The sequence below is a fragment of the Eleutherodactylus coqui genome, chromosome 5, assembly GCF_035609145.1.
Source record: "Eleutherodactylus coqui strain aEleCoq1 chromosome 5, aEleCoq1.hap1, whole genome shotgun sequence".
Classification (NCBI taxonomy): domain Eukaryota; kingdom Metazoa; phylum Chordata; class Amphibia; order Anura; family Eleutherodactylidae; genus Eleutherodactylus; species Eleutherodactylus coqui.
In genome coordinates, this window is record NC_089841.1 from 153,727,446 (window position 1) to 153,748,361 (window position 20,916).

General features: G+C 43.6%; 1 protein-coding gene across 1 annotated transcript in view; it reads left to right on the forward strand.

The window, feature by feature from the left end:
* ULK1 (unc-51 like autophagy activating kinase 1) overlaps positions 1-20,916 on the forward strand; it is an 89,294-nt gene that overhangs the window by 33,177 nt on the left and 35,201 nt on the right. The window contains exons 6-8 of the mRNA XM_066603424.1: positions 8,999-9,172; positions 11,246-11,319; positions 13,805-13,906. Of these exons, the coding sequence (XP_066459521.1) occupies positions 8,999-9,172; positions 11,246-11,319; positions 13,805-13,906 (350 nt within the window). The remainder of the gene's footprint in view (positions 1-8,998; positions 9,173-11,245; positions 11,320-13,804; positions 13,907-20,916) is intronic.

Genomic DNA, 20,916 nt, shown 5'->3' on the forward strand with positions numbered 1-20,916 from the left:
ACTGTTCCTGCAGTCGTTATCACCCAGGTCGCCTACAAACCTGCCTGATTATACAGTGATATAGTTTGGGGTATAAACCAATCAGACACTTGTGCTGCTAAAACGGCATTGACTCATCAAGACATGGACTCCACAAATGTCTGAAGGTGCCCTGTGGTATGTGACACCAAGATGTTAGCAGCAGATCCTTTAAGTCCTTTAAATTGTAAATTGGGGCCTCCATGGGTCAGATTTTGTTTTCCACTCCCACAAATGTTCGTTTTAGTTTGAGATCTATAGAATATGGAGTCGAGTGAACATCTTGGACTATCTGTCATGTTCCTCAGATTATTCCTGAGGAAGTTGTACAATATGGTAGGGAGCATTCTCCTGCTGAAAGAGGCCCTGCCTGTAGGGAATACCTCTGCCATGAAGGGCTTACTTGGTCTGTAATGTTGTTTAGGTAGGTGGCGTGTGTCAAGCCTAAGTATCACTCACATGAATGCCAAGACCCTGGGTTTCCCTGCAGAACATTGCTAATGCCCCTTTTACACGGGCCGAGAATCTCACGATTCTCGTTTGTCCGAGTGAAAGGAATGAGATGGTGATGCGACTTCTGACACCTTTTTGTCATAGTCAGTAGGAATTCTTTGCAGCAATTTGTGGTACAGTATCTCCTCCGTGGGACTGGACTTCATGCGCTAGCTTACGCTTCCCACACATATGAGTGAATCTTGGGTGCCCATGATCCTGTCACCCGTTCACTAGTTATCCCTCCTTAGACTGCTTTTGGTTGGTACTAGCTACTGCATACTGGGAACACTCCACAAGACCAGCTGTTTTGGAGATGCTATGACACAGTCCTCCAACCATCACAATTTGGTCCTTAAACGTGCCCATTTTTCCTACTTCCAACACACCAAGTTCAAGAACTAAGGCCGCCTGCATTGTTTGCATTGCGGAATCTGCAATGTAATTATTGGCTTCTACCTCATTGCTTTTTTTTTGCCTTGCTCTGGATCAACAAGGGGGGTCGACACAGGCTAAACTAGATGGACATTATCTCCCTTCAGCCTAACATACTATGTATGTTGGAGCCTCAAACCTTGCCACGGGTGTTCATACTATAGGATATCCTCGAACCATGACATTATGGGGGTCCTGAAGACTGGAGTTTTGAAAACCCCGATTGGTGTATATACAACTGTCATTCAGCAGATCACGGGCAGATAAGTTTGCACATATATAATCAGCAATAAAAGGTCTGAGATGAGTTTTGCATCTCTGAGAACGTCTTGATCTTTTCTCTTCCGGTTGTGGATGTTTTTGCAGACATGTTAATAAGCTCTCTAAGTCAGGATATTAGGCTATTACATGGGAGCGACCTGATCAGACGGCATGTGCTGTGAAACAGATCTCATGCCAGGGAGATGAGAGGAAAAAAGCGCTAAACAAACAGCCCCGTTCCTGGGAGAATCAGTCAGCCCACAGAAATAAACAAAGGGATAGAGTTACTTCCAAGCAGTGCTGGCAAAGCAGCGTCCTGGGAGCGAATAAACTGCTTATTACCGGGCACCGCGATGAGGACTCGGCTTAGAGATCCCCTGTGGCCTATCCTAGTGAATACATACATTAGTAGGATTTATCGCACGACTGTCAGGGGAGGACGCCGTGCCAATCACACAATACTCCTCATAGTTCACGCACGGAGTCCATGGAATAGTGTGTTCTGACATAAGAGGGTGACCAGCGCAGTCGTGTAGACATAACTTAACTCTTGATCCTGCAGGTATGTTCACACGGTGGAACCTGCGTTCGGTTTGTCAACTCTGGATTTGGCCTCTAAAATCGTTACAGAAATACACGACTAACTGCAGATTTGCCCCTCTGTACGTCGCAGCCCCTCTGTACGTCGCAGCCCCTCTGTACGCCGCAGCCCCTCTGTACGCCGCAGCCCCTCTGTACGCCGCAGCCCCTCTGTACGTCGCAGCCCCTCTGTACGTCGCAGCCCCTCTGTACGTCGCAGCCCCTCTGTACGTCGCAGCCCCTCTGTATGTCGCAGCCCTTCTGTACGCCGCAGCCCCTCTGTACGCCGCAGCCCCTCTGTACATATCCTAATAATGAATCTTGTTAAAATGTCAACTTTTTGTTAGAAGTTTTCCCCTATTGCCCCTCAATAAACTATACATTAAGGCTAGTGTGACAAGGTCGTAAGTGCTTTTGCGCCACATATTTGCACAATACATGTTGAGTATTTGCACACGCAGGTGCATGTTTTACTGTACTTCTTACACACACAAATTGTGTACATTTGTGTGCGCAAAAAAAAAAAAAACATACGAAAGCATGCTCCCATATGTGCTATTTTCGTGCGCCAAATGCACAATAAAATTGAGCATGCTGTTGATTTTTTTGCACAAATGAAATGCGCGTGCAAAATACACACATGTGAACAAACTTATCGCAATCAATGGTTTATATTCACTGTGTATTGCATGAGCAAATCGCAGAATGCTGCATATACACGTTCCTTTGACACAGGCCTAAGTGTCCAAGTGCTATATTTCTAGAGATCAGCTTAGAGAGGACCTGTCGCCTCTCCTGACATGGTGGGGAACACAAAAGTTTACTAAATTTCCCCACCCTGTAACAATTCTGGAGCATGTTTTCTTAGAACTCTGCATTGTGTCATTCCTCAGGTATTTATGAATAAATTGACAACTGGGCGTTACCACTTGTGGATATGTCACTGCAAAATCTAACACTGGCCAATCAGTGCTGACGGTGTCAGAGTGTTGAGGGATACATTCCTTAATGGTAACACCCAGTTGTCGTTTTATTCACAAATTTCTAGAAGGAATCCCGGAGGAATTGCATAATGCCGAGTTATAGGAAAGGACAATGCAGAAGTGTCTATTTAACTAAAATCTTGTATTGCAGATAAAATAGACAAGTCAGGAGAGTAGACCGATCCTCTCTGAGGGGAACCTGTCAGGTCCTATGTGCCCCGTAAACCAAGTTTATAGATTCAGGAAGGGGTCCATAAGTCCAGAGGTAGTATTGTTATACTCACCTGCCTCTCATCCCGCAGACTTGCATCCTCAGAAAGGAATGGACTCCTTCATACTTTGTCTTCTCATTATATAACAATGAGCGGTGAGTCTGTGGGACGTTAGCGCCGGAGCGAGGAGGAAGGTGAGTATAACAATACTACCGCTGGACTCAGCAGACCCCGTCCCATGAGTCTATAAACTTTACACCAAACAATTATCGTTCAGATTTTCTCTGGACCGTGCAAATCTGAATTCTGTATTTGACAGCCAGCCAGTGCAGTGACTGGCACAGGGCAGAGGTATTCTTACCTAGACAGCCGCTATAAGGATCAACTCGGGAGCAAATTGCATGTGTAAATGACCTGCAGTGAATTATCAGCAAGGTGGAACCTACATCCAAGATTTTCTGTTGTCACTTCGTGAAATAAATCATTTTAACCCTTTCTATTCCAATATGTATCCTGGTTTTCCTAGGGGGATTACTCTTTTTCTGACGTTGTACAATAGCGCTATATGCTGGCTAAAGCCAGTACTGCATGAGGTGACACGTTGGATAGGCTCTGACAACAGAGAGGCTGGCAATATACAGTAAGAGAACCCCGATGGGCGTCTTCCAACATCGGAGCTGTACAGCCTTAAATCATAATGTCTTCAGGCGTCAGACAGTGGATTGGAAAGGGTTAACATTAGTTTGCCAAGATCAATTTATATATCTTTATACAGTAGATCAAGAGACAATGCCCTGTAAGGGCTCATTCACATGGACGTAAGCGCATTTCCACTGTGTATTTGCACATTCAAAAAAGAGCGTGAAAGATCGCATTGATTTGATGTGTAAATACGCAGGTTTCTTGAGGCTTCTACGATGCGTAATACGCACAAAGATAGGACATGTCTTGTACTCTTTCATGCGATCACGGATCATGTGAAAAAATACGCTCATGTGAACGAACCCATTGAAATCAACGAGTTCTATTAACTGTGTATTAGGAATGCAAAAATTGCGCATGTAATACGTGGTGCAAATAGGCTTGTGTAAACAATCCCTGGTGGTAAAATGGTATAAAAATACTGCATATGAAGAAGAGGCTTATGTAGCGTGTAAGAGCCCCTAACCAGTTTCCATAAGCCCACAAATATAAAGCTGTCTATCATTTATCATCTGGTATTTCCCCTGCAGCCCATATTAGCGGCGCACTTTCCCACGCTTGCTGGGAATTTAACCTTCCATTTCCTGTGTCGCTCTCAAGCACTGTTACAACACCGACCAGATCTTCATAAGGGTTTAATAACCTTTACAGGACTGTATTGGCAAGACGTTGAGCTGCTTTCAAGCTACTGCGGCCTGTAGATCTGGCAGGGCAACAGAGCGGCGGGGCGAGCGGAGTCGTTTTGAAGTGTTTGTATATTCTAGATGGAAAGTTGCTGTTTTCTCCCGGGTCGGTCTGCGTCCGGTGAATGCCTTAATCCTGTTGTGCATTGTGTGCACATCTAAAGCGTGCGCCCCTACATTGTTGGGGAAGGACGCTGGTGTTTATTTTTCCATACAGCTTTCGAGAATAAAAAGAACAGATTTGACTAAATATCCATTTAAATGTTTATGGAGAGTAGAGAGGTGCCAAGCCCGTCCATCCGTGGAGCCCCAGTACGTCTCTATCCCAGTTATACGTTTACTAGTTCAGTTACAGGGTTTAATTCTCTCTATAATAAAGTAGCTGGGCCTCCGCCTCCAATGCAGGCGCTATATCACACTGTATAATATGAGCCTTAGAGGGGTTATCTGACCCTTAAAAATTATATCTCAACAGCTGGATTATGGCCACATGAAACACTAATATATGTGCATTATTCCTGTGCCCCTCTCCCCCACACACATGGTCGTTCTTCTATAATTTCTCCCCCTTCCACAATTGGTCTTCCATGCTGCCCCCCCACTCTCATGATTGTTTTCTGTTCTGTCTACCCCTCCCAGGATCAGGGCTTATTCACACAGGCAATATTACCACTTGAGTTCCGTCCACTCACACGGGAAAATAATCCATTCATTTGACTGAAAAAAAAATCACTGATGCGGAAGAGATCCCAATAAGGGAATATAGCGGAATCACTGGGTGGGACCCCTTAAAATATAACTTTTATTTTAGATACAATTAAAATTCTAATTATAGAATAAACATAAGGGACCAAAAACAACAAAAAACAAATAACAATAAAGGCAAATTTTGACAAAATGTTAAAAACTGCAAAAACAATTAGAAGAAGAATTGGGGCCCTATCGGTATTGCTGGGACCTATCCTTCTGTTCACCAGTCCATTGAGGGTAAGTCGCAAAAAGCTATTCGATATAGACTTATCCAACAGTAGCTATCCATAAAAAATACGACTGCGGACTAATGGATATCCACTTCCTATTTATGAGGTGGAAGCAATCATATGGATTGTATCGCTCTCTTACATATCCTTCTTATTTCGTGTCTATAGTTCTGTTTATTAAATCGTTCACATTAGATCATTCAGTTCTGTTTATTAAATCGTTTTTTTGTTCTTTTTTTGGTCCCTTATTTTGATTCTATAATTAGAATTTTAATTATATCTAAAATAAAAGTTATATTTTAAGGGGTCCCACCCAGTGATCCCATTCATTTGAGTGGGTTCATTGACATGGGCTTGTTTTCACTTAGGGCTCAGTTACACAGGCGCCGATCCGCCTGTGCTTCAGGATGGGAAAACGGCCGCACTGCAGGTGCGTACGAATCTCCGCACCTGCCAGAAAAAGAACATATGGCTGGCAATGGAGCTGGTCATGCGGAGATTCGTCCACTCACGGGCGGATCGGCGCTCGTGTCACTGAGCCCTTAAACTGACGGTCCAAGTTTTAAAACTTGCTGTGTGTCCTATTGTTCTGCAAGTGTTGAGAAGAATAGGACATGTAATGTTGGTGTCACACACATGGGAAAGCACACGGCGGCTAAGCGATGCGAGTCACGTAATAATAATAATAATAATAATCTTTATTTGTATAGCGCCAACATATTCCGCAGCGCTTACAGGAATCTCAGGTGCAGTTTGCATTGCCTGTGTATATACACACTAAGGGCTTCTTTACACAAGTGTAAGCACAAAAACACATGCAATAGCGAGATGTTTTGCGTAGTGAACATCACGCTGTAGCACGTATCTGCGCTTTTTACTGTATTTTTTGTGCTGCTGGGGACCATTCACAACGGTGCGGGATACAACTGTGCCGTGATTGTAAAGGCTGTGCAGCCTTATGTAGTCCCTGGAGTGATGATTTCTGCGCAAAATTGTAGATGTGATTCTAAATGTACAATGTAACGTTTCTATCTGCCCCAATGAAACAACATGTGATTTTCACACCTGTTTAAATTAGCGTTTTTCTTGCAAAACACATCGCACTTGCAACAAAAATCACAGGTTTCCAAATGTGATATCGGTCCGAGCTTCTTAGACCAATATCGCAGTCACCCATGTAAGTGCATACTACGTAAAGGATAAAAATCTATTATCAATACGGTGATACCACTTGGGTATATTTCCTTGTGCCTGCTTACCAGAATGTAACACAAACATTTTGAATTCATGAGACTGAGCATTTGGAGTGCTTATGTCTTTCTACAAAAATCACGGGGGTAGCGAATAGACGCGGTTGGTGTTATTTATGCACTTTTGGAATGTCTTGTGGGCATTCAGCTGTGATGGTGTCTTTGCAGGACCATGAACGCCCATGGTTAGATGACTAAAGGAGGTACTCAGAATGTGCCCAGCCTTGTGAGATCATAGAGTCATACTGTATGCAATGTGCCCCCATACAGTTGCCTACATCTCTTGCTGCTACTGTGTTTAAGGGTACATTCACACTTAGCAGAAATGGTCTTAATGTGTTCAAATGAGACCAAAGACAACATCTGCATCTTATTATTCCTCTCAAGCATGGTAGCTCAGTCATTAGCAATGCTGCTCTGTAGTGCTGGCATTACAGGCTCAAATCTGACCAAGAGTAATGTCTGTATTAGCTTTTTATGTTCTCTCTGTGCTTATTATTCTTGCTCTTATATTTCACTAGCAAGAACAAGTGTGGTGGCTCAGTTGTTAGCACTGCTGTCTTGCAGTGCTGGAGTTGTAGGTTCAAATCTGACCAAAGATGATGGCTGTATGGAGTCTTTCAAAGTTGATCCTGGCCTTGATGAGATTTGAACCTAGGACCCCGGCAGTACTAGCCACCCAGCCACATTCATTGAAGAACCACCACCACACTGAAAACTGATGGAAGCAGGAAGCTTACAGATGCTTTCCATTTCTTTTACGTTTTCTGATTTATGTTTCTAATTAAACTGGATTACCGGTAGTTGAAAAAATGCTAGTGTGAACGTAGCCTGATCCAGTGTAAAAACAGAATGGAGGCGGAACATACAGAATCCTTCCGCTTCAATACATTTCTATGGGCTTGAAAACGTTTTATTCCGTTTTGCTGTTCCCACGACAGAATAGCAAAACGGAAATGAAAGCCTTAGGCTGGCTGCACATGAACACACCGCGGATCCGCAGCAAATTCCATTCAAAACACATCATGCAAAATCGCGTTTTTACTGCACATTCGCAAAAACGAATTGCGATTTCCGCTAGCGAGAGGAAAAATCGCAGCATGTTCTATTTTACTGCGGATTCTGTAAGGATGACTTCTAGCGAAGTCGATGGAAACTGCCTGGCTCACAGCCCTTCTGCAATTGACATTGCGGACAGGTCGCAGGTATCCGCGTCATTGCCGAGCGACGGCGCGGGAAAAAGAAACGTTTAAATAAAAATCTGTACTGCGCATGTCCGATGGCGGCTCGCCACAGCCATTCACAGTACAGGTAAAAGAGAGGAGAAACAGGTACGCAGGGTTGTCAGTGAAAGTCAGGGCCGGCTCCCACAGCGATCGCGTGCAGCCGGCCTTAGGAGCGCTTAGGCTGGGTTCACACAGGGCGGTTTTGCTGCGCAGAATTCAGCCGCGGCAAATCCGCCCGCGGCCGCTAATCTCGGGATTATCCAGCCATATGGACGAGATTTCTCAGAAATCTCGTCCACACGGGACGGCCAATCCGCTGCAGTAAGTCCGGCTGAAACCTCGGGTGCGGCCGCCGCAGCCGTGGTTCTAAAAGATGCAGCATGTCTATTTATTGTTTACTTTCACCACGGCCGCGCTCTCCTCTATGGGAGCGCCGGCCGCAACGGAAAAGCGAGCAGCCGGGCCGCTTCAAAGCCGCCGCGGCTTTTTCCGCGGCGGTTCTCCTGGCGAAAATCTCGCGTTTTTTGCTGCGGCCAAACCGTGGGATTTCCGGCGGGAATACGCCCAGTGTGAACCCAGCCTTAGGCCGCCTACAGACGAGCGGGTCGGATCCGGCAGCGAGAATTCTCGCCGCGGGACCCGACCCGAGAGCCTGCAGGGACGAGCGCGTACTCACCCGCGCCTGGCGGCCCCGGCTCTTTCATGTGCCGGCTGCCGCGCAGCTGGCGCATGCGCAGACCGGAGCCGGCGGCCGGGTGAGTGCGAGCCCCGCACAAAAATAGGACACGCCGCGGTTTGTTTGCCGCGCGAGATTTTGCGCGGCCAAACCGCGGCCGTCTGCATAGGAGTGCGTATTGTAATGCACTCCTATGCAGACTTTCAGTGGCGGAAATACCGCCGCGGGATTTCCGCCCGTGTGCAGGCGGCCTTAATGTTATTTTAATGCTGTTTATGTTTGGTCATAGGAGATGACAAGCATGTCTGTTTATAAACATATTGTAACTAAAACCATTACCCTATGTTACCCAGAAACATAAACTGGGAGAAATTAGTCTATTGGAAGGACACTTGTGTACTAATTAATGGTATACTATTGATATTACTGTAAGGGTTCTGTAGAGGTCTAATCTTCATCTGGAAGTGACCGCAACTCTTCTCCTGTCATTGTGCTGTCTAGCAATGCGGACCCTGAGCGAGGACACCATCCGACTGTTTCTTCAGCAAATTGCTGGAGCGATGAAGATGCTGCACAGTAAAGGGATTATTCACCGCGATCTGAAACCCCAGAACATTCTCCTGTCCTGCACAGGCGGTCGCAGGTCCAACCCCAACAATATCCGGATTAAGATAGGTAAGATGTTCATATATGTGTGTGTTCCCTCCATGTTTTGCAGCAAGGAAAATGAGACATTGAAGAATACACAGTACATTGTGTCCAGCAATTTCTGAGCAATATGCTTAAAGGGGGTTTCCAGGGAGAATACTATTGATGACCTATCCTTAGGTTGAAATCAACGTGAGCCATGCCTGCAGTTACAAGCGCTGGCCACTACACAGAGGTCAGCGTGGAGACTTCCGCTGCATCTGCTGGAACCTCTGTGTATTTGCGGCGGTGACAGCTTGCTCCCACTCACCTGATGGGTCGGGGGTCCCGAGCGACGGACCGCAGCCGATCAACTATTGATGACCTATCTTGGGGATAGGTCATCAGAAGTATTCTCCCCTGAAAAGCCCTTTAAGAAGAGTCCCCACCATATTTTAGAGATCCTCACTTGGGCTATTATATTTGATATTAAGTGTATGATGGTATGTGCAGTTTCCATTATCTTAGTTCTCCTTAGTAGCTCTTGACCTTGTTACGTCTCCTTTCCATTATTAATAGTAACAGTATAGCATATATCACAGGCTCTGTAGGTGGCTCTTTCCAGTTATCCAGGCTTTGTTTCAACTCCCTTTCCTGGCGCCTTGTATAGCGGTACTTTATTTAGTTATTTATAGTACTGTTGTCTTATTCTTGTTACTCATTTAGTGATTGTTTTAAGCCATCTTGCAAGTTTCTCCACCCATATCTCTTACAGTGTCTTTTATGCGAGTGTTTTTCCCAGACTTGGCTTGTCCAACTGCATTCTTGTGTTCTACTTTTAGTCCCCTCTTTCTTATGATTCTCTATTAAACTGTAGTTATAGTTTCAGGTGACTTTTCACAATAGGAGGCCATGTGTGTACACGAGAAATATCACTTTTACTGGTCATCATATGACTTGTATCCTGCATTTTTTCATGAGTTTTCCCCTCTGCAGACTGTATTTCTCAGTCTAGGTGCACACTCCCATAACAGAGAGTTGTTCCTGAGGGACGTGCACAGTTCACATCAAACAGCACACAGACCACTGATATACACAGACAAAACACATTCTGGGACATTGCATGTCCTATTTGTTGTCCATGAAACAATAGGACATGCCATGAGTTTTTTTTAATGTCTTCCATGGGTCCATGTCAGAAAACATCCATGTACATAGCCTTATAAGCTATAAGAGGGCCATGTGCTGTCCATGTAAATCCACAAGCACCGAACAGCCCGAAAAAAGCCCATGTACACCTAGCCTATGTCTCAGTATTCCCTGAGTTGGTGGGTGGACACTAGTTGTTATAATGTCTTCTCTACACTGCTTCCTAATTCCCCGTAACAGGCACAGAGACATCACAGCATCGCAGAGGATATTAAATAGCAGTACTGAGCAGTGTAGATTTGATTTCAGTTGCTGTAACATGGTCAGCCAGACACTGGTAGTTGCAGCCATATGTCTGTATGAGTCTGTCTGCTTCTATCTCCTCCGACCCCTCTGCTTTTTATAGGCTTCTATGGGCACCATGAGACAGCTGCAAGTGAAGACCACCCCCCACCCCACAGACACACACACACTTTCAGTGTTTCATTTTGTTATCTATGCTGCTTGAGACAGCCTTCACATAACAACAGGCAGTGGGCCACAAATTAGAAGGAAAGGAGACCCCTAGTGGTCAGCGCTTTAGGCTGATTTTTCAGCACGAAAACACCATTTTAGGCAAATAATGTGATTTGCGCTTTTGCTATCACACAAGCACACATTTTTTGAAAAGTTAGTGACAATGTAAGGAAAATACGCTTGGTAACTCATATATAATACAGTTTGCCTTGCTGCAGGATGTACATTTATGTTTTATAGATCTTTCTTAATTCCAGTGTTGGATTTTACTCTTGAAATTGTCAAATTATCTCATAGGATGTAAGATAGAAACAAAATATATACTAAATAAATAAGGCATTTAGGAAAAAGTACAAAAAAGAGCTCATCTAAAACTCTGCATTGATCCCTATTTCTGTACTCTCTCTATTGCCTATTATTGTGAGATCTTAATAACCAGCCTTTTCTCATTCTTAGCTGATTTCGGGTTTGCAAGGTATCTGCAGAACAACATGATGGCAGCAACTCTGTGTGGATCCCCCATGTATATGGTAAGTCAGATCTTCTAGCTCTACTCTCCACGAAGCCAAGAAGACCTTCAGTCATTTGGCCATAACAATAATGGACTCTTCTGTAACCCCATCGGAAGAGAAGTAATGAATACCTTAGGAAGTCATTGACATTTTCAGTCTACAAAGTTAGGTCCTTTAACCCTTTCCAATCCACTGTCTGACCTCTGAAGACATTATGATTTAAGGCTGTACAGCTCTGATTTTGCAAGACGTCCGTTGGGGTTCTCTTACTGTATATTGCCAGCCTCTCTGCTGTCAGAGCCTATCCAACGTGTCACCTCATGCAGTACTGGCTTTAGCCAGCCTATAGCGCCGTTGTATAACAGCAGAAAAAGAGTAAGCCCCCTAGGAAAACCAGGATACAAATTGGATTGGAAAGGGTTATGGTTTGCTGATATGTTAAAAACCCCCAAAGCTCGCTCTGTTCCCCACATGTGCTGCTAGCATTGGTGTAAATGAAGTACTAGCTTTATAAAGTAAGACTTGTTTCTGTAGACATAAATGTCCCCAAAACAAAGCAGAAATAACACATTGATGGCTTTGATATATCCTAAATATAGTTCCTCATATAGGTTTTAGCAGATTTAGCAGTCCGCACATGCACCTGTCCCGCTAAGTAGAAAATACCATTCTGCAATGCTTTCACATTAATTCAGAGGATAAGCCGCTGTTTGTCCGTATTTAATGATGGTTCGTTAAAGCCATCTCCTGTGTATTGTTAACCTCTTCCTAGTGTTACTAGCTTTAGGGTAATATCATATTAAAACACTTTGGAGTTTGGAGCCACTGCGAACGAAACTTCTGAGATATTATTTAGTTTTTAAAGGGCTTGTCCAGGACTTTTACTATAGGTGACCTGTCCTCAGGATAGCTCATCAATGGTTGATTAGTGGGGGTTTGCTGCTCATGATGCCCACCCATTAGCTTATAACTGGGCCTGCTGACAGTACGGACAGCGCTGGAAGCAAATAGTGCTGCCCCTATTGGAGCACCCTGTTTTAATACTGCATGCACCGCCGCCACAGAATTCTATGGGAGCTGTGTCTATAATACCAAACCAGGCTACTGCAATAGTGACAAATCTGTCTGCTTCTGACTGTCTGCACTGACAGCAAGTCCGAGAATCAGGTAATGGCGGGGATCCTGAGCGGTAGACCCCCTGCTAATCAGATACTGATAATCTATCCTGAGGACAGGTCATCAATAGTAAAAGTCTCGAGCAATGCCTCTAACCCCTTAAGAAGGCGACCCTTTTTTTCATTTTCGTTCTTTCCTCCCAACTTTCATCCCCCCCCCCCCCCCCCCCTCCGTCGACATAGTTGCGCGAGGGCTCAGTTTTTGCAGGATGTCCTATAGTTTCTATTGATACCATTTTGGAGTACATATGACTTTTTGATTGCTTTTCATTACATTTTTCTCAGGGACGGGGTGACCAAAAAAAAAGCACAGTTCCGACATTGTGTAATGTTTTACTCTGATGACGTTCACTCTGCGGGGTGCTTATTTTCTATTATTTTTTTAATCCAGTCTCTACACCATCCGTCAATAAGGACTGAAATGTGGCAGTTTGCAGTACCGTTAGGGGATGTTTCTGGGCACATCTGCCAATGAGGTTGTGCCTACTGACTAAGTAGACGGCTGGCACGCTCCCAGAATTGCTAAGAATTTCTATATCCTAGCAGCTCTCATTGTCAGTCAAGTCTCGCTCTGCTTCCTGAGCCGGACTGCCGGGCCGACTGTTAGGTCTTATTTATGCAAAGTGATTTACTGTCCTTGCCTAAACATCTACAGATGCAGAATACGAGTCCTAAACAGATATCTTACTAAGGGGTCAGGTTGAAGGAAAGTATTCATAATTCCACCATGTGTGATTCCTCCATCCTCACAACCCAGAATACATACTTGAAGGTTGATTAGTCATACACATACTATAGTTGCTCTTTGCCATAAAATAAATGTTGGCTCTTGGTGCCATACGTATAACCTGTATGTTTTGTGTAGTAAACCACTGGTTAGGCTATGTTCACACTAGCAGTTTTTGTTTCCGCCTAGCTTTTCCATTGTGGAACCTGCTAAAGCAGAATTAATACAGAAATGAAAATCGGAAGCAAATAGATAGCTCTCTGTTTGCTCCCGTTTTCCGTTGACACCAATGTTTAAAAAAAACGGAAACATTGCAGTCCATTTTGGTTCTTTTTTTTGGAGCGGTCTGTGCTTTTAGTTTTAAAAACTGAATGGCGATCAAAAATTGACAAACGGAGAAAATTGAAGGTCTTCCGTTTCAATTTCTGTTGGCTCAAAAGCTCGAGCGTTTTCTTTCCATTTGGTTGCTCCCATAACGGAACAGCTAGACGAAAACAAAAAACACTAGTGTGAACATAGCCTTAGAGTAGACACGCATTGTCGAATAGTATAGTAACAACATTCTAGATACCTAAGAAGTTTTTTGCATTTGTGTTACCAGGCACCCGAGGTTATAATGTCCCAGCACTACGATGCCAAAGCTGATCTGTGGAGCATTGGCACTATCATCTACCAGTGTCTGACTGGCAAGGCTCCTTTCCAGGTAAGTCTAGTCTCAAGTCTATCGCTGTATTACTGACCGAAATTAATTTGTTCCTGACATTTCATGTTGATTGCCTTCATTGTACAATACAGTCTTTCCTTATAAAGAAAGGTAGTCTGGATTACAGGTCTCGTACAACTACACCAGTGTTGTCCACATTATGACCTTTGAAAGCTGTTACCTTTCTGTTAACCCCCGATCAAATGAGCTCAGGCCTTCATGAAGCTCAGAGACAAGGGAACAAAAGCCTCATATGTCAGCGCCTTTTAGTAGTTTACATCTCCGAGAGAAACTGAGACCTGTCTGTGTAATGAGAACCAGCCAATGTCTCATGCCCTCACCTGAATTGGCGTAAGACTAGATTCGGAAGAGTTCTGAGACAAACGTAAGATTCAGTAAACGTCTCTGTCATGTGGCCCACAAGAAACACGTTGATACAGTCATAGATAAGAATATATGACACATTGAAGTGATAGGCTCATGTAGCTTGACCAGGGTAGTATGTAAGAGGTTCTGCCTCTGTTCTTCAAAAAAGTCCAAAAACATGGATATTTGCCACAGCGTGAAGTATGTTCTTGTACTGGGCGGGAGGGGAGGGGGGTTTGTAAATTTTAATTGTGGCCTACATGATTGTTTAATGGGAAATGTGTCAGACTGGGATGCCTGGGGCGCACCAGTTGGCTCTAGGAGCACACCTTACAGTTACATGCAGTCCTCAGGATGCATTTTTTTCTGCATTTTAGCTCTTTTTATCTGTTTATGTGGCTGTATGAATGCTTTTGATTTATTTTAATGTCATCAATTGGGGGCGTATATCACTTATTAACTTTTATATTTTAAACATTTTGCATAGGAGGGAATGGGGAAAAAAATAGTAAATTCACTATAATGTTTTTGCTTTTTTTTTACAACCTGCACTGTGTATAAATAACATTCTATCTTTATTCTACAGGGCTTTTTTGATTTTATAAATAGAAAATTTGAAAAGTTTTATGCAACAGAAATTCATTTTTGTGTCACTACATTCCCAGTGCCATAACTTTTTGACTTTTCAGCAAATGTAGCCAAATGATTGTTTGTTTTTGTGAAACGGATTGTATTTTTCATTAGCACTATTTTGGGGTAGATATACTGGGGTTTAAGGGCTAATGCCCACGGATGGATTTCTGCCGCATTGTACGCGACAGAAATCCGTGGCGTTGCCCCGCAGCTATTAGATTCTATTGAACCTAAAAGCCAATGTTTACGCTGTGGAATTCCACCGCCGCGGGGAGAGGATTCTGCCACGGTCTTCCCTGTCTCAGCTTCTGCACCACGTGGTGCGGACTCAGAGGCAGGGAAGCCACTGCAGTTTTTCTGTTCGAAAGGAGCACACACGGCTCTTTTCTTAAGTATGGCATAAAGTATCAATGGTGAAATGTCAAATGTCTTAGTGGACGAGGAAAGCAATGGACAAAATCTATGCATCGGACGAGATTTGGGTTGGTTGGAATGGACGAAAAAAATTAGACAAAATTTCCTGAAACCAGTAAATACGCCACGTTGTTATTGATTGAACTTTCTTACATTTTTTCAGAGGAATTAGGAAAAAAAGGTATACACCTTTGCGCTTTTTTTTATGCCATGGGCCATGCAAAATCCGTACTATATACTGTACTGGGGGTTAAACATGTGTGATTGTAGTTACTTCTGATCCCATTTGTTAGAGTTGGGTTATGGCTGTACAGTACAGATGGCACCAGCAAGTGATGGTGCTGACAAAGCTCCTGTGCCTGTACAATCTCTACAGTGCAATAGGACAGCTGTTGACAGGAACACCCCATGAATCTTTATCAACTGTTATGTCACAAGACAGGAGGGGGTTAATGCAATCTGTGACTGCCCAGCTGTAAGACAAACTACAACTCCCAGTATGTCCTGAAGTTCTACTTTTCTCCTGAGAGAGCCGTGTTATAATAGCAAGACCAAACGACATAGATCCCACCACCATGTTGTGGTCCCGGTTGTGGCCAGGTGGAGTGCTATGTACTCACACAGTGGCAGGCAGCAACAAACTTCAAGGTGATAGATTCCAAGGAGTCATGGTGACACACTAGAGGCAGGGACCAAGGATGGAAGGGACGGGCCCGGTTTGCCAACACAGGGATCGCGCAAGGTGTAATCGAAGCTTGCTGCATCTATATAGTAAATTGGGTGGTAGACGAGTTGGTTTACTACATGAATGCAACGAGGGAGTTGACAAACAATGAAGAGGATATACAGTATGTGATGCCTCTGGGGGATCCTTTAAACATGGAGGCCTATTTCTTGGTTCAGGGTCCAGCAGGGGGCCCACCAGCTCACCGGTGAGCCAGTCAACGCCCAGATTGTTACCACTTTAATAACAGTGGGTCATTAGAAGAACATTTAGACTGTTTATGTTGGTTTCTGTTAAAATGATGTTTCTGGTTGGTTAGTTTTCTTTACATTGATAAAGGTTGATATCATAAAATTGACTTTGAATTGTATGAACGCTATGACATGTCAGAAGTTTTCTAAAAGTTTCGGTACACTTCAAGATCACCAACTATTGGTTCTTTAGTTCTGATATCTCCACTAATATGGAGATTTGGTTTCTAACCTTAGAAGGCCAAAAAAACATTGAAGTCAAGGGTCTGGTAGCATATGATCAGATTTTGGTTGCCTCTAACAATCAGCAGAGCTCCATTTATGAATTAAACTGAATAGGAAACCATGTGAGAGTAAACCTAATGACCAGTAAAGCTAATGACCATTGTCAGCTTATAAATCAGAATGTATGGATTGTACAGTTGTGTGGGAATGTGAGGAGGAGCAGCAGCTATGTTGTCATAGGGCTATGTGGCTGGAAAGAGTTGGGCAGTGCATGCAGTTGACTGATCTATGTAAGGTTATGGCTTTTGGGGGCAGACGTCTACTCTGTGGGCAGAAAACGGAGAATGACTTATCACTTCTGTGTGAGCATGACAGATATTTCTGTTGGTGGCCATTTCATCTCAGCAAAATCCTTGCTATGTAGACAAAAAGGAAACCATTAAACAAAAGAATTAATTTATTAAAAATGTGTCATAAGGCTGGCTCCAGCTATAATCTGAGCCCCAGACATAAAACAGAAGGCTGTTAGGCATGTCTGTACATGATTAATTCTTGTTCTTTTAGTGCTACAATATAATATTTTATAGCAAACACAGTTTATAAGTTGAACTTGAAGACAAAAAATCTAGAATAATTAACTTTTCCTCTTCTGGTGTTAAAGTTTGCATTCAGCCGACCATAGACATTGAGTTGAATGTTCTCATTGAATTAGAATGTCCATTGGGAAGGGGCCACAATTTAGTGAATGGAGGTGGAGAGGGCTGGAGATCATTCTAGCCTGCCTGCTTCCATTCACAATTCATAGATGAACTACTGCCTGTTTAAACAGGCAGATGCAGGATCAGCACTGTACATTGTATGGTGGCTGTGCGTGGTACAGGAGCTCAGTCCCATTGACTTGAAGAGGGGCCTGGGAAGAGACTGTAGCCTCTTCAGTCAAATGATTGATGGGGATCCCAAGTAGTGGAGCCCTCTAATCAACTATTAATGATGTATCCAGAGGATAAAATCGTGATCACCTGTCCTTATGATAGGTGGAGGTCCACCACCTGGGACTCCTACCAGTAAACTTTATGAAGAGGCCGTAGCTCTCAAGAAAAGTCGCAACCACTTTACTGCATACCAAGCACAACACCATACATTGTATGGTGGCTATGCTTGATATAGGAGCTCAGTCCCATTCACTTAAATGGTAGTGAGCTATTCTCAGGTCATATGACTGATGAACGTGACATCATATGCTTGAGAAGAGGCTGCAACCTCTTCAGTCAAATGATTGATGGAGTTACTAAGTAGTGGACCCCTCTAATTAAGTATTGATGCTCTATCTTGAGGATAAAATAGTAATGACCTGTCCTACCAGTAAACTTTATGAAGAAGCCATAGCTCTCAAGTTAGAGTTGCAACCACTTCACTGCATAGCAGGCACAGCGCCGTACATTGTATAGCAGCTGTTCCTGGTATAGCAGCCTCCTCTCATTCACTTGAATGAGTCTGAGCTGCCTTCAGGCCATGTGACCAATGAACGTGATGTCACATTTTGTGATGAGAGGTCGCGGCACTCGCACAAGTGCCTCCATCTCTTGAAGCAACTGATGGGTGAGAGTCCTGAGCAGCAGACCTCCACCAATCAGACATTGGTCAATAGGTCAGTATTAGAGTCCCGGAAAGCCTCTTTAAGTGATCAGAGGGTTTATGGTGGAGTCTAGAGAGATAACGATCAGCCACATGAGAGCTGGCTTATGTGTATGAGCTAACAAAGAAAGTGGACAAAGAGGGCATCTCCAGCCTGCAGCCATCTAAGCGCTGCGGAATAAGTTGGTGCTATACAAATAAAGATTATTATCTCCAGTTTTCTAGTTTTGAGGGTGCGGTTGCTCTTTAGGATATTACTTCGTATTTCCTACTTGGTGCACAACATGTGTTGAGGCGATCATAGAGCAGGTTGAGCACTTCTACAGCTTGGATGAAAACTACACCTGTCCTTGAACTTACATGTGGCACATCCCCAAATAATGCACCAATCTGCGTTCTTCCTGTACACTCTGTACACAAGCTAACGCTCTGTAAAAATAGCATTTAGCTAGTTATATAAGCCCCCAACGATCCATGCGGCAAGGTTAATTGATTGATGCTCACATATTTATAGACCAGTGACTCATAAGGATTAATAAGGAAATAAATCACCGTATACAATAGTCAGCAGTCCTGTTGGCCATTATTATGAGCGAGTGTCAGTGTGAATCTCAAGGAACAGTACCTCAGCCTTATATTGAACTGGAGGGAATACAAGTAGTTGTCCAAAGTATGACTCTAGTGACCTCTCTAGTTCTCTGAAATCATCGCATCAGGGTTATTCTAACACCCATGTGACACATCTTGGTATAAGGAATCCTATCCAGAGTGTGTACTAAACCGTAAATATAGGTCACCTGTCCTTCACTTATTTTGGCTGTAGAAGTGGATGATGCAAACTTTTCAGTGTATTACCTCTATCCTCTCATGTAGATAATTGACAAATTTCGGATGTGATGCCATGACTCACCACCATTACTCAATGATTTCTTAGAAGGGTTGTAAAATCTATTCCATAAAATAAACTCTTCAGGACATTAAATAAAATTAAACAAATTTTGCACTCTGCATAGTTAATTATTTCTGAAGTACTATTATGTATTGACGTGTTTTATTAACCAATACAGAGATTGGGTCCAAAAAGGGAAAGGTTGTATAAAAGGGAAAGCTATATACTGCACCTCACTTCCCTATAGGATCCAATTTGTCACTCAAAATGCCACCAGGATACGTATATAATATATAACTGTGTAGTATAGGGTTCTTTTCCCCTATACAGTTAGCTACTATAGTAGCAGGAATTTGAAACCTTGTACCGGCCCCACATGTTTCCTGAAATGCAGTCTACAAGCAAAACTCTGCAGCCTCCCTTTTCAGTGTTAACTCTTTCAGAACACCTGATTCTTCTTTAAGTTGAAGGTGTTTGTCACCGTGACAGAAAGGAAAACCCTGTGTGTCAACAAGCCTATCACCGAGGGAATCACTAAAATATAACTTTTATTAGGTAAAGATAAAAATAAAAATGTATAAAAGGCGTGGACTCTTATTCCAGTTACACTCCACTCCACGTGGAGCTGTACACAACCATAATATATATCTCGACCCATGCACCAACAATATAGATTGGGTCATTGTGGTTGTGGAGTTAGAACTTAGCGCATCATCTGGTATATACTTATATGGACTTACTACTGTTAGAATATCTACTTGTCCAGTAGGAGTGTAACTGGAATAAGAGTCCACGCCTTTTATACATTTTTATTTTTATCTTTACCTAATAAAAGTTATATTTTAGTGATTCCCTCGGTGTTAAGTTGAAGGTGTAATTAGCTTTTTACTGACGGAACACTGAATCTTTGTGCTGTTATGGCTTTTGGAATTTATAGGTGTGTCTATAAAATTCTTACAGAAAAATTGGAAAGTAACAAAAAATATTAAAGGGGTTGTCCCGCGCCGAAACGGGTTTTGTTTTTTTTTAAACCCCCCCCCCGTTCGGCGCGAGACAACCCCGATGCAGGGGTTAAAAAAACCACCCGCACAGCGCTTACCTGAATCCCGGCGGTCCGGCGTCTTCATACTCACCTGCTGAAGATGGCCGCCGGGATCCTCTGTCTCCATGGACCGCAGGGCTTCTGTGCGGTCCATTGCCGATTCCAGCCTCCTGATTGGCTGGAATCGGCACGTGACGGGGCGGAGCTACACGGAGCTACACGGAGCCCCATTCAGAAAAGAAGAAGACCCGGACTGCGCAAGCGCGGCTAATTTGGCCATCGGAGGGCGAAAATTAGTCGGCACCATGGAGACGAGGACGCCAGCAACGGAGCAGGTAAGTATAAAACTTTTTATAACTTCTGTATGGCTCATAATTAATGCACAATGTACATTACAAAGTGCATTATTATGGCCATGCAGAAGTGTATAGACCCACTTGCTGCCTCGGGACAACCCCTTTAATAATCCTCTAATCAGCCAACTATTAGAAATAAACAACATTTGTGTACTCATTGTAAAAAAAAATCCCTTCCCTAGAAGGAGTTGTTGGAATCGAATAAAACTTTGTGTGATTGTAACGCTGATATAAGGGATTACAATATCAGAGCAAAAGGATAATTTATTGCAGAAAACTGACCCCTTGAAGGGAGCCTCTAGTACCCAGTTGGGCCGCCTCTAGCTTGGATACAAGATGTGATGGGGAGCATAGAGGCTCTGGTACCCTGTTGTACCGCCTCTAGCTTGGATAGAAGATGTGATACGGACGGGCATGAAGGCTCTGGTACCCTGTTGCACCGCCTCTAGCTTGGATACAAGATGGGATACTGGCG